The sequence below is a fragment of the Pseudonaja textilis genome, chromosome 4 (assembly GCF_049901715.1).
Source record: "Pseudonaja textilis isolate UNSWEBS1 chromosome 4, rPseTex1.2, whole genome shotgun sequence".
Classification (NCBI taxonomy): domain Eukaryota; kingdom Metazoa; phylum Chordata; class Lepidosauria; order Squamata; family Elapidae; genus Pseudonaja; species Pseudonaja textilis.
Window position 1 is genome coordinate 87,033,351 of NC_141993.1, and position 15,110 is coordinate 87,048,460.

General features: G+C 43.5%; 1 protein-coding gene across 43 annotated transcripts in view; it reads right to left on the minus strand.

Moving 5' to 3' along the window:
- Positions 1-15,110, minus strand: part of EIF4G1 (eukaryotic translation initiation factor 4 gamma 1) — a 126,090-nt gene that overhangs the window by 37,946 nt on the left and 73,034 nt on the right. For all 43 annotated transcript variants that reach the window (XM_026718878.2, XM_026718875.2, XM_087933603.1 and 40 more), the window contains 4 exons: positions 12,883-12,975; positions 8,950-9,016; positions 2,728-3,582; positions 694-782 (listed from right to left, as the gene is read on the minus strand). In XM_026718878.2, the coding sequence (XP_026574663.1) occupies positions 694-782; positions 2,728-3,582; positions 8,950-9,016; positions 12,883-12,975 (1,104 nt within the window). The remainder of the gene's footprint in view (positions 1-693; positions 783-2,727; positions 3,583-8,949; positions 9,017-12,882; positions 12,976-15,110) is intronic.

A 15,110-nucleotide genomic window follows, 5' to 3' on the forward strand; every position in this document is an offset into this window, starting at 1 on the left:
CTCAGAAGGCTAAAATCTGAAGCCAGTGCTATGGTGCAGACCTGTGATGGGGTAGTCAGATAATCTAAATCACTGGGTAGCAAGGGGTGGTGATGGGCACATTAATCTGACCCCACTCAAAGCTTAAAAACCAGAATGAATTTAAGTGCCTTAGCAGCAGTCGGGCACATGGAAATTCCATGTTACCCCTTGCAAGGAAATGTCATCTCTGTTACAAGGTAGCTGGGGAATTCTGGGAGCTGAAGAGTTGCGAAGATTCAGAAACATTGCATTAAGATAAAGGTGCCCCTCGCGCATACGTGCTAGTCGTTTCCGGCGCTAGAGGGCGGTGCTCATCTCCGTTACAAAGCTGAAGAGCCAGCGCTGTCTGAAGACCTCTCCATGGTCATGTGGCTGGCATGACTAAACACCGAAGGCGCACGGAACCCTGTTCCCTTCCCACCAAAATGGTCCCTATTTTTCTACTTGCATTTTTTAACATGGCTTTCGAACTGCTAGGTTGGCAGAAGCTGGGACAAGGAACGGGAGCTCACTCCATTACTTGGTGCTAGGGATTCGAACCGCCGAACTGCCGACCTTTGTGATCGACAAGCTCGGCGTCTTAGCCACTGAGCCACCACATCCCTTTATTTTGCATTAATCATTGCATTAATCATTAATTAATTCCCCACTGGTAACGTGCGGGCTACTCACCTCTTTGAACGCATCCAACAAATCTCCTACGGCTTCCTTCTTGTTCAGATCCTTCATCTTTCGCTTCCTCTTTGGCACCGATACGGCTACTAGGGAATTATACAGAAGAAGGGAGAGACACGTGAGCTACGGATAAGTCCAGATTAACGGGGAAAGGCACCCCAGGCAACAAACAAGAAGTTAGTGCGAAGTCCTGCTCTGAAGCCATTTTCCAGGGGTAGAAAAAGAAGCGTAACTCGTGGCAGAGATGCATCCCAGGAAGAAGCTGTGGCATCTGTCGCATCTACTCAGGATATTTGGGGACAGCAGCCCTTGAACCTTTTATAAGACTGAAAAGGACCAAGGCAGCAATGCCTAAACGCTCTGAAGACAATAAATTCCTTGGTGTACAGGAAATACCACCCAGAATCAAGAATATTTGTTAACTCAGGGTTAAACTGTGAGGTCCTTGGTGCTCTCTCAGTTTGGATGCTTTTTTTCTTACCCAACTATGTAACACTATCAGTTCTAGAAAGAAGTGGGGTTTGTTCTCTGTTTATATAGAAAGGGCTTCCTCTGTCAGTGTTTGTGGGAGTGTTCTTGGCGATTCCTTGATTAGCTGTTGCTTACTGAGTTGATAGTGCCAACATAGGAAACCAATTCAGGAGCTACCAACTAAGCTCAGAGAGACCCACAAATATCACCCACATATGGCAGACCAGGGTGGAAAGCAGAAATAGTCAACCCAATACCCTCTGGTACAACTGAAAGTAGTCATTAAGATGGCATCCTGCCAAAGACCATGCAAAGCTAAAGCCACAGGGAAGGATCCCAACTTGGCCCAAACAGATTCTGTGAATTGCTCGTGGAAAATGTCCTGAGATGGTCCAGAACCACATCTCTCAGTAGCCCCAGTCAGCCAGGCCTGGAGATGGACTCTGGGTGCTTTAATTCAACCAATCTGGAAGACTTGAAGTTTCTATCTCTGTATTATAAAAGGAAAACAAAGGTTCCTGCATATCAATAAAGGAGAATATTTGTAGTTCTGGGTTGAAATGAGGGGTCTTTGGTACTCTCTGAGCTTGCTTTTTTTTCTTTTTTCTTGCAGACATTTCATTACCCAAACTAGGTAACATCATCAGTGTTAGTAAAGAGTGGGCTTTGCTCTTGGTTTATATAGAATAGCTTGCCCTGCTGGTGTTGGTGGAGGTGCAGTTTTACTCCTTGTAGTTTGTACTTCTCCAGCAATCAACACCTAGATAAGCAGGGATTAACACCAGACGAAGAAGCAAAAACAGTAACTTAATCAAGGAACTACCCTGTTTCCCCCCAAAATACAACCTACCCTGAAAGTAAGTCCTAGATTGGTTTTTACTTATGCACTCAATATAAACCCTTCCCCATAATAAACCCAAATTAAGATCCCGCCCACTCCAGAGTGCACGGGTAAAAATTAAGCTGGGGGGTTGGAACTGCCCAACCACCTTTGGACAGCTGTAGCCAGGCCTCGTACACCCCGACACCTGACTTGCCGCCCCAATTCTTCTGCAGCCAGCAAGGCTTTCCTGAAAGCCTCTGTAGCTGATAACAAAGAAGCTCTGGATCGATCCAGAGCTGTTATTGACTGCAGAGACCTTCAGGAAAGCCTTGCCAGCCATAGAAATTATTCCTGAAGGCCACTGACAGTGAAAAGAAGGCAAGGGACGACACGTGTAAGTGAGGTTAGTCAGTGGATGAAATCCCCTGAAAATAAGACCTGGTGCCTTTTTTGGTGGCCAAAAAAAAAAAAAAGACAGGGTCTTATTTTCAGGGAAACACGGTAATAAGGAGAAAAAAACTACCAATACCAGCAGGACAAGCTACTGTCTTATAAACTGAGAACAAACCCCACTCCTTACTTGCACTGATGATATTACCTAGTTCGGTTAATGAGATTTCTGCAGAAAAACAGCCAAGCTCAGAGAGCACCAAGGATCCCTCCTTCTGCAAATCACAGACTTCTTAAAGACTCAGATCGCATCCCGCTGGGTGGAAAATGTACGGTGGATAACTCACCTTGCGTCGTCCCTTCTGTGGTCTCCGTGATCTCCAAGGGCGCAACCACTGGTTCCGCACTTTGCTCCGGGACCTCGACTGCCTCCTCCACTTCCTCCTCTGGCTCCGTCTCCTCTTCTACAGCAGGCGCGGCCACTGGGATAATCACCTCCTCGGGCTTGACCTCTTCGGGTTCAGAGATGGGGCTGATATCCGACTCAGGCTCTTCCTCTGGCTCTTCGGCCTCTTGCTTCTCTGGGGTCTCAAGTCCTGCAGGTATTGCCTGCTCTTCCGGCTGAGCAATGGGGGATTCTATGGCCGGTTCTGGCTCGCACGGGGGCACCTCGGGCATCGCCTCCAGCGGCTCCTCCTCTAAGACCCCATTTGACTCAATGGCCTCTCCCGCTTCAGCCGCCACTTCCTCCAGCGGCGGAGAAGGATCGGGAGGGGCGCACGGCAGCGCTAAGGGAGGCTCCTCGGGTTGAAAAGCCTCCTGTTGGGTCACCACTGTCTCTTCCGCTACCACCTCTTCCTCCACCTGTGTTTCTGGGGGTGGCTGGGAAGGAATCTCCAAAACAGGGCTAGCAGCGACCTCTTCCTGAGGTTCTGTGTCCAAAACGAAGGACTCCGGAGGGGGCACAAGCCCCCCTGGCACTGTAGTGGTGGTGCTAACGGGCTCGAGGATGTCTTCAGGGACCTCCAGCAGCTCCTCTCTAGTGTCCACAGCAACTGGGCTCTCTGGGCGCACCAGCGTCACAGTGGCCGGCTGCACAGGCTCCACCTCAGTCAGGGGCGGAGGGGGAGATGGGGAAGCCGATTTACTAGTCTCCAAGGATACCGGTTTACTTACTACTGGGCCGGTCTTGGAACGGTCATCTGGTGGGAAAGAAAAAGAAGAGGGTTGAGTCCTCCAGAGCACAGCAATTTTATGTTTAAAAAAAATGACAGTTCTTATAAATAGCACTTAAGACTTATATACCGCTTGACGCTGCTTTACAGCCCTCTCTAGGTGGTTTACCGAGGTCAGCATATTTGCCCTCAACAATCTGGGTCCTCATTTTACCCACCTCGGAAGGATGGAAGGCTGAGTCAACCTTGAACCTGGTGAGATTCGATCTGCCAAATTGCAGGCAGCAGAAACAGCCTGCAGTACTGCACATTAACTACTCCATAGTATTTTACAGCACTTTCGGAACAGTTTACAGTGTCAGCATAATGCTCCCAACAATCTGGGTCTCCATTTTACCGAAGTCGGAAAGATGGAAGCAAGGTAATTAACACGGTTGTTAAGTGAATCTGGTTTCCCCATGGACTTTGCGTGTTAGGAGGTCACAAAAGGGAATGACATCATCACTGGGTTCCTGCGACTGTCATAAGTGTGAGTCTCTTGTCAACTGTCTGAATTGTGATTGTGTGACCTGGGGGGAAGCTGCACAAGTGGCCCTTGATGTAACAACCACAATTGGTCGTTAAGTAACAACAGTGTGACTAATTTCACAACTACTGTGATTCACTTAACAACTGTGACAGGAAAGATGATAAAACTGGATGAAGCTCAGTTAATAACTGTCCCGCTTAGCAACAGGAAATTTTGGGCTCAATTGTGGCCGTAAGTCAAGGACCACCTGTACAGTATTTCTCACTCCTGGTCTTGGCTGACTGCTTTTAAGAGTCTGCCTCCTAGTGGCCAGAGACTAGAAAGCACATAGTTTAGTTTATTGTCATTGCACCTCGTACAATGGAATCAAATACCATCTTCAGTGCACATCATGACCATGAAAATAAACATAAGCACACATCCTTCACAATGGCAGTCCAGTCTCTTCTTGAAAGACTCCAGTGATGAAGCTCTCACAATTTCTGAAGGCAACTTCTGTCCCCCTGGTTGGTTGTTCTCACTGTCAGAGAAAATTTCTCCTTATTTCCAGATTGAATCTCTCCTTGATCAGTTTCCATCCATTATTCCTTGTCTGGCCTTCGGGTGCCTTTTTAGTTTAGTTTACTTTAGTTTATTGTCACTGCACCTCGTATAACGAAATCAAACACCATCTTCAGTGCACATCATGACCATGAAAATAAATACAAACACACATCCTTCACATTCTACATGTTGAATTGAAAAACCCAGCTGACACTGCACCAACACTGCACTATATAGTAGAATCAAATAGAGTTACTGCCCTGGGAGAGAAGCTGTTTTTCAGCCTATTTGTCCTTGTTTTTATTATCCTGTACCGTCTGCCAGATGGTAATAGTTCAAAAAAAAGGTTCCCAGGATAAGATGGATCTTGGATAATGTTTTGAACTTTCTTAAGGCAGGAGGAGCTATAAAGCTCTTCCAAAGAGGGGAGAGGGCAACCCATGATCTTCTGGGCATTAGGTTCATTCTTGCACAGGTTGTCTGAACTGAGCTGACCTAACTATACACAGTCATCATGCTACCAGTAGTCCTTGATTTACAACAGTTACATCAGCGATGAAAAAAGTAACCTTTTGTCACAGTTAAGACCTTTGCAGCACCTCCATGATCGTGTGATCAAATTTCGAATGCTTGGCCACTGTTTCATATTTATGACTGTTGCTGTGTCCCAAAGCACGTGCGATCCCCTTTCACGACCTCCCAACAGGCAAAATCAAGGAGGTAGCCAAGTTCACTTAACAACCATGTTACTAATTTATCAACAGCAGTGATTTCGCTTAACAACCGGGGCAAAGAAAGGTCGGTAGAAGGGGGCAAAAACTCACTTAACAAATGTCTCACTTAACAAACAGAAATGTTGGGCTCCATTGTGGTTGTAAGTTGAGGAGTACCTGTATCCCCCTTTTGGGCTCAATAATGCAAAACAAAGCCAGGTTGACTTAAACAACCGTGTTACTAATTGAACAAATGCAGTGATTCGCTTAGCAAATATGGCAAGGAAAGTTGTAAAATGGGACAAACTTAGTTCTCACTTAGCTACATAAATTCTGGGCTCTATTGTGGTCATAAGTCGAGGACTATCTGTACATAAATCTCACCAATTACTCTCATTAGTAAGGAAAGATTGACTCCAAGTTATCCATTCTTCCTCTATAGATAACAAAAGTTTACCATAGATTCCTGTGAGAGCAGGAATGAATTCAAGCCAATAGGCAAAAAACCTATGCCTTTCAGCTTCGTCCAATCAATAATTACATTTTGCATTGACTGGCAGTCTACACATTCAACAAAAGAATGCATAGAGTACTGATAAATGAGACACAAACAAGAGTCGAGGTTTCTGCTTTAAATATTGACGGCACTTAGGGAAGATACACCCCAGATTAAGAATGTGGCCTTTCAACTTCCGAGAACTTGTTTTTCCATAAAGCTACATTCCAAACAAATTAATGTTTAAATTTAATTTAATGGAATATTGTTAATTTAATATTAATTATTAGTTGATCAAGATGAGTCAGAACACCATAAAATACGGAATAAATTTTATCACTGGAGGACATGAAAGGAAGTTCACAAAATGGAAATAAGAATTAAAGGTGAAATAGGGAAGATGTGAGGGACCTCATATTTGAGGAATACTGAAATAGAACTAAAAACTATAAAGTTTAAATGTATATATGCATACAAATGTATATAACTTTTTTGTTTTCTAAATACAGTATGTAATGACAGAAATGTATGTCAAAGAAGACCACCATGATCAATGTTTTTAATGTGTATACTCAATAAAAATATTAAAAGAAAAAAAGAAATTGCTCTGCAGTTGGATCAACTATGCAGCTGTTCTATTTTTCCTTTTAAAAATTGGTTTGTCAAGAATCCCAAGATGTACATCTTAAACGAAACTTTCCTCTAACAATGGTTTAAAAACCAAACGCCATGGGAAACCTCTAAACCAGGAGTCTCCAAACTTGGCAACATTAAGATGTGTGGACTTCAACTCCCAGAATTCAGCAACTTCTTTTGGGAAAAAGTTCAGAAAAGAGCAACTAAGATGATCAAAGGCCTGGAGACTAAAACATATGAAGAATGGCTGCAGGATTTTGGTTTGGCTAAAGAATGGAAGAATTAGGGATGACAGGACAGCAGTGTTCCAGTATTTGAGGGGCTGACAGAAAGAAGAGGGGATCAAATTATTCCCCAAAGCACCAGAAGGCAGGGCAAAAAATAATGGTTGGAAACTAACCAAGGAGAGAGGCAACCTGGAATTGAGGAGAAACTTTCTAACAGTGAGGACAATTAACCAGTGGAACAGAAGTTGCCTTCAGAAGTTGTGGGGGCTCCGTCACTGGAAGGTTTTAGAAAAGTCTGGACAGCCACCTATTTGAAATGGTATAGGTTCTCATGCTTGAGCAGGCGGGCTGGACTAGAAGACCTCCAAGGTTCCTTTCTATTCTATTCTATTCTATTCTATTCTATTCTATTCTATTCTATTCTATATTCTATTCTATTCTACCCTATCCTATTTTCTATTCTATTCTATTCTATTCTATTCTATCCTATCCCATTTTCTATTCTTTTTTCTATTCTATTCTATCCTATCCTATCCTATCCTATCCTATTTTCTATTCTATTCTATTCTATCCTATTTTCTATTCTATTCTATATTCTATTCTATCCTATCCTATTTTCTATTCTATTCTATTCTATTCTATTCTATTCTATTCTATTCTATTCTATTCTATTCTATCCTATCCTATCCTATCCTATCGTATATTCTATTCTATTCTATTCTATTCTATTCTATTCTATCCTATCCTATCCTATTTTCTATTCTGCTCTATTTTTTATTCTAATTTCTGATCTACTCTATTCTAATTCTAGTCTATTCCATGAAGCTCACATGTCTTAAACTTGCCATGTTTGGAGACCGTTGCTTCAAACCACAAGACAAAGCTGAATTCCACCACCAGTAATTGAATTAGCGACGTCTTCTACAGTTACTTCCCACGCTCTGCTGAAGTCTGATCCATGGGTTAAGCCACCTCCTTAAGATTCCAGATGGACCAGGAATCCTGGGATAGGATTCAGGGTTATACCGTACAGATAGTCCTTGACTTACAACCGCAATCGAGCCCCAAATTTCTGTGGCTGAGACCTTTGTTAAGCGAGTTTTGACCCATTTTATGACTTTTCTTGGCACAGTTGTTAAGCGAATCACTACAGCTGAAGTGAATCTGGCTTCCCTCAGTGACTCTGCTTATCAGAAGGTCACAAAAGGGGATTAACGTGACCCGGGGACACGGCAACCGTCATACTGCAGGAGTCAAAGAGGGCTGTGAAAATATCTACAGACCCCTCACATACCAAACATAAACTGTTTCAGCTCCTACCTTCAAAACGACTCTATAGAACACTGAACATCAGAACAACTAGACACAAGGAGTTTTTTCCCAAACGCCATCACTCTGCTAAACAAATAATTCCCTCAACTGTCCAACCATTTACAAAGTTTCTACTACTATCACTATTAACCTTCTAATTCCTCCTTATCACCCATCCCCTTCCACTTGTGGCTGTATGACTGTAACTTCGTCGCTTGTATCGTTATGATTTTTATTGACTGTTTCCTAGTAGGATTTGATTGCTTATTGTACCCTATGACTATTAAGTCTTCTACCTTTTGACACTTGATGAACATATCTTTTCTTTTATGTACACTGAGAGCATCTGCACCAAGACAAATTCCTTGTGTGTGCAATCACACTTGGCCAATAAAATAATTCTATTCTATTCTATAAATACGAGCCAGTTGCCAACCGTCTGAATTTTGAATCATGTGACTATGGGAATGCTACAATCTTCATAACTGTGAAAAAAAATCCCTTTTTTTTTCAGTGCTGTTGTAACGCCAAACGGACACTAAACAAACTCTTGTTAAGTCAAAGACTACCTGTATTGAGTAGATCATCCAAAAGTCTTGGACACATGAGAGGAACAAAGAAAATCTGTTTTTCTTTCTGATTACATGGGAAACATACCGCTTCGCAATGCTTTACACCGCTAAGTGATTTATAGAGTCTGCACATTGCCCCCGACAATCTGGCTCGTTTTATCAACCTTGGAAGGATAAGTCAGCCTTGAGTGGTCAGACTCGAACTGACCGCAGAATCAGCCTGCAATACTGTATTCTAACAGCTGTGCCACCACAGCTCTTTAACTGTTATAAGTGGAGCTCCAACCCTCTCTATGGACAGACAAACGTGAGGTTGAAGCTGCACTTATCACACACATACATACATCAGCCAGTTCAGCCATCATACCTTGGCGGACAATAACTGCTACGTGAGGTGTCTCCCCGTTGGCCTGTGGCTCTGAACCGCTTCCGGCCTATAGAAAAACAGAGGAGGGAAGAAGTATTATTATTTTTTTAAAAATAAACTTTATTAAGGATTAGAAAGAAAAATATATACAGTGTATAAAATATGTCTTGTTACAAACGAAACCAATATACAAATACAAATATTGACATAAAACATATACACTGTTCAAAAAAATAAAGGGAACACTTAAACAACACAATGTAACTCCAAGTCAATCACATTTCTGTGAAATCAAACTGTCCACTTAGGTAGCAACACTGGTTGACGATCAATTTCACATGCTGTTGTGCAAATGGAATAGACAACAGGTGGAAAGCATAGGCAGTTAGCAAGACATCCCCAATAAAGGAGTGGTTCTGCAGGTGGTGACCACAGACCACTTCTCAGTTCCTATGCTTTCTGGCTGATGATTTGGTCACTTTTGAATGCTGGCGGTGCTTTCACTCTAGTGGTAGCATGAGACGGAATCTACAACCCACACAAGTGGCTCAGGTTGTACAGCTCATCCAGGGTGGCACATCAATGCGAGCTGTGGCAAGAAGGTTTGCTGTGTCTGTCAGCGTAGTGTCCAGAGCATGGAGGCACTATCAGGAGACAGGCCAGTACATCAGGAGATGTGGAGGCGGCCATAGAAGGGCAACAACCCAGCATCAGGATCGCTGCCTCTGCCTCTGTGCAAGGAGGGACAGGAGGAGCACTGCCAGAGTCCTGCACAATGACCTCCAGTGGGCCACAAATGTGCATGTGGCTGCTCAAACTGTCAGAAACAGATCCATGAGGGTGGTATGAGGGCCCGACATCCACAGGTGGGGGTTGTGCTTACAGCCCAACACCGTGCAGGACGTTTGGCATTTGCACAGAGAACACCAAGATTGACAAATTTGCCACTGGCGCCCTGTGCTCTTCACAGATGAAAGCAGGTTCACACTGAGCACATGTGATAGATGTGACAGGGTGTGGAGATGCCATGGAGAACATTCTGCTGCCTGCGACATCCTCCAGCATGACCGGTTTGGCAGTGGGTCAGTAATGGTGTGGGGTGGCATTTATTTAGGCGGCCGCAGAGCCCTCCATGTGCTCGCCAGAGGTAGCCTGACTGCCATTAGGAACCGAGATGAGATCCTCCCCTTGTGAGACCACATGCTGGTGCGGTTGGCCCTGGGTTCCTCCTAATGCACGACAATGCTAGACCTCATGTGGCTAGAGTGTGTCAGCAGTTCCTGCAAGACGAAGGCATTGATGCTATGGACTGGCCTGCCCGTTCCCCAGACCTGAATCCAACTGAGCACATCTGGGACATCATGTCTCGCTCCATCCACCAATGCCATGTTGCACCCCAGACTGTCCAGGAGTTGAGGGGATGCTTTAGTCCAGGTGTGGGAGGAGATCCCTCAGGAGACCATCTGCCACCTCATCAGGAGTGTGCCCAGGCATTGTAGGGAGGTCATACAGGCACGTGGAGGCCACACACACTACTGAGCCTCGTTTTGACTTGTTTGAAGGACATTACATCAAAGTTGGATCAGCCTGTAGTGTTTTTTTTCCCACTTTAATTTTGAGTGTAACTCCCAATCCAGACCTCCACGGGTTGCTAAATTTGATTTCCATTGATCATTTTTGTGTGATTTTGTTGTCAGCACATTCAACTATGTAATGAACAAAGTATTTAATAAGAATATTTCATTCATTCAGATCTAGGATGTCTTATTTTTGTGTTCCCTTTATTTTTTTGAGCAGTGTATATTTTTGATCAGCCAAGACGGTGTGATCATTTATTGAAAACAATTTTACTAATATTCATTTTCTATTTTTGGTATATGCTCTCAGTTTAACCATTTCATTTTTCAAATCCTTATCTTTTAATTTCCTGGTTTTTCTCCTTCATCCAATTGTAACATTTTCCCCAAGCTGTAGTATATTTTGAGTCTACCTTGGTTTTTTGTGTAAGTAGGTCCATTTCAGCGCAGTCAAGAACTTTCTGAATTATCAAATTATTTGTTGGCATTTGGTCACCTTTCCAGCATTGTGCTAATGCAATTCTTGCTACCATGATTATATGAAGAATTAAGTATTTCATTTCTTTTGCATAGTGCCCTTTTAACGTTTCCAACAAAAATATTTTGGCCTTGAATTCTAGTTGTATATTTGTAATTTCTTTCATCCAAATTCTAATTTTTTTCCAGTACTTTTTACTTTTTTGGCAAAGCCACCAAGCGTGAAAGAAGGTATCCCTCATTTGTTTACATTTCCAACAAGTTGGATTTAAATTTGGGTACATATTCGCTAACCTTGAAGGTGCCAGATACCCCCGATAACACATTTTGTATTGGTTTTCTTTATAAACAACAGATTTTGTTATTTTATAATTTTGTTTCCAGATATATTCCCAATCCTCCAAATTAATGTTGTGCCCTACATTCCGTGCCCATGCGATCATTGGGCCTTTAACTATTTCTTCCACCATTTCAAATCCTAATAGATAATTATACATTTTAGAAATTAATTTTTCACCCATCCCCTCTAATATTTTATCTGATTGGTTCGATTTTACCTCAATTCCAAATTCTTCTATATCTTTTTTTATTTCTCATCTTGAGTTGTAAATATGGCCACCACTCTATTTTCATCCCTTGTTCTCTGAGTTCTTGGTTCATCTTTAATTCTCCCTGGCAATTTAGGACATCATAAAACCTAATCTTTCTTCCAGTTTCTAAGGCATTGGGGTGGATCAATGCCTCCATAACAGAAACCCATCCTGGAATCTTCATATAATGTTTATGTTTAATCTCATTCCACACTTTTAATAATGAGCTTCAAATTACATGTCTATTAAAGTGTGTATATCTCTTATTTCCAGGGTTCCACATGAAGGCATGCCACCTCTCCTCTGCCCTTCTAAGGGTTAAAATTCTTTTATTTCTCAGATTGGCCCATTCTTTAATCCATGTTAAAACTACTGCTTTATAGTATATTTCCCAGGCAGGGAGTCCAAATCCACCTCTGCATCTGAACTTAATTTTATTCTCACTTTTTTCCCCGACCAAATAAATTTCATGGTAATTTTATTCAATTCATTAAAGAATTTTTTATCTAATTTAATTGGAATAGTTTGAAAGAGAAATCGTATTCTTGGCAAGATGCTCATTTTGATAGTAGCAATTCTCCCAAACACGGATAATTGTAATCTCCCCCATTTTCCTAATTCCTCTTTTATTTGAGGGAAGAAGTATTATCAAGACCAAGAAAACAAATATGAATATATCTCTCCCTCTCTTTCTCTCTCTCTCTCACACACACAAGAATGAGCAGATAACTGATTCTAGCTACATCGCATGTAGATGAACGCAAACCTCTAGATGCTGAGGCAGCAATTCCTAGAATTTTCTTGTTAGGAATTCCAAAAGAACAGTTTCAACCTATTAAGAGATTGGGAGGAAAAGCTGAACTGCAGGAAGCTTTTGAATTATTGAGTGGCATGGACTTTTTAATATCTGGTCAGAGTCACGGCCTCCCTGGGTGCAGAAGAAAGGACAACTTCACCCATTTCTTTGTATTAACTTTAAGGGCTTGGAAAACAGCTGGATAGGGGAGAAGAAGGCTACATGTGTAGGGATTTCAAATCGAACTCTTTACACTGTACGCACAAACCTACGTTAATAAGCTGGGGATTGGACTAGAAGACCTCCAAGGTCTCTTCCAACTCTGTTATTCTTCCTGCATCAAGGATGGATTGCTAGTGCTCACCCATAGTGAATGCTGGCTGTGATTTAGTCCCGGAGCTTTTGTATTATAAACACCGGAAGAAATGCACTTCTTATCAAGCCAAGGTGGGACACGTTTGGAAGAGGAATGGAACTGAGGAAAGAAACTTACCTGAGGAGGAGTTGGGGTAGAAGAAGTTCTAGCGCCAGACATTATTTCCTCTGTGATATCTTTGCCACCCTGATTTGGATCTCGTATTCGGATCTGCCGGACCAAGGGGGAGAGAGAGAGAGAGAAAACATGGTTTATGCAGGGTAGACAAAGCTTGGGAGAAATGCCTACAAGCATTTTGGGTGGCAACTCAAAGCACCGGCAGGTTTACTCCTAATAAATCTTTAAGCTTTGAAAATCTGGCTAGAGACTCGTGATTTAAATGGGGGTAACTACCGGAGCTCTGACCGCAAGTGTAGTCCAACTCTTTGGATAGAGGCATCGACCAGAATCCTTAATGCAGGGGTCCCTAACTCTTGGGCCGAGGCCCACTACCATTTGGAACCAGGTTGCAGAAGGGGTAGGCGATTACTCCTGCAAATCCTCACTTGGACGTGGCAAGTGTATTCCATCTGTGCGAGAGGTGGGCGCAGGTGCCCACCGCTTGGGCAAACAGAGCTGCGCTTGTGCTTGACCACTGCTCGCCCAGAACAATCTCTCATCTCTCCTCACTCTGGCCGGTCCACAATGCCGGAAAAGTTGGAGAGAAATCTGCCTTAATGGATCCAACATCCCCCCACCACCCCCCCACCAAAAAAAAATCCTTCAGCTCAGCATAGTTAAGTTCCAAGAACAGCCGTACAAAAAATGACACCGTGAGCAATAATGCCTGCGGATGCTTAGCACGGATTTCAAGCTACCGCTCCTCGGGGTTGTTAAAACTCTCTGGGTACATCGTCACCGCTTGTAGTTTCTCGGCTTCTATGGACTTCTCGAGTAATCCCACTTGACAGGCTAACTCAACAATGTAAAAGGGATTCCGGCCCACCAGATATCTTACAAGGAGAGACAATCTTGAAGTCAGGAAAAGGAAGTGCCAGCTGCCCGTGGACCACGTCGAGGCCTGAAGTCAACCAACAACAACTCGTCCTTGGCGAGGGCTTCACTCTACCCATGACAGGGGGCTAACCTCCTGGAAGCCAGCTGACATGTCTTTCAAAGCTTGGCACTCCTCCCGGGCTCGCCCTCCCTCCCGCCCTACCACAGGGCTGAGGCCAGGAGGAAGCACTTTCTTCCTCCTGGCCCTAAACGCCCAGGGTGGGTGGCTGCAGGAGGGAGGAAAGGGGAGGCAGATCCTTAGCAGCCACCGATGAGGTCACAAGCAAGCACTGTTTGCCACACCTGGACACAGTAGCTGAGGGAGCAAATCAAAGCCTTCATCGGGGCTCAGGGGCCAGAAAAGCACAGCCATCAAATACAGAGACCTGACACTATGAACAAAGCTTTATTTTTTTTTAAAAAACTGCACTAAAAGTATGTGAGATATACTATTCGTGTCTAATGTACACTAACTGAGAGACAAACGGCACTGGCAGTCACCAAAAAGGTGTGAATGTCTGCAGAGATCCCCAATCCTCCAGGTCATACGTTTTTCCAAAATGATAACTGGACTTTCTTGGGGTTCCCCCACCCCTAGAAAACCTTTTTAACTTCTCATCCGAGAAGCTTCTTTGGTTCTTTGGGAGTTCAGATCTTCTGAAGAAGCTTCCTGGGTAAGAAACAAAAACGGCTTTCAAGGAACTAACCGAGAAATTCCAGTCGCCGGAAAAGCACTTTGGGGCCGACCCAAATGTGTGTGAAACTTCAACCCTGTGGGGGTAGGACGGACAGGACAATGATAGCATTGGGCAACCTGGAATGATCTGTCCGGGTTGCAGACAGACAAAACCAGTGGCGGAGATTGTGCTTTTTACACGGCAAAGTCTTTAAAATGGGATCCATATATGTCTCTTCCTTGATTCCCTACAGAGGGCAATAAAAGAGCATCTGGCTTAGGTGAGCCTCTCTCTCCAGGTAAACATAAATACTGCTGAAAAGGAATATTTTTGTGTCATCTCCGCAGGACTGCTGAGGGTACTGCATCCACCCTGGCCAAGGTGAAGGCCTGACAAAATTTCAGAATTAGGTATGATGATGGCACCTGCCTATTGGAGACGGATCCACAAACCGTAGGGTTGGATACTAGGCTTACACTGGTACGAAAATCAGTATGCCAACACAAGCACTGATGATGTTACCTAGTTGGGTAATGAAACGTCTGCAAGAAAACCAGCAAGCTCAGAGACCACCAAGGACCCCTCATGTCAACCCTGAGCTACAAATATTTTCCTTTGATAGTATCAATCTTC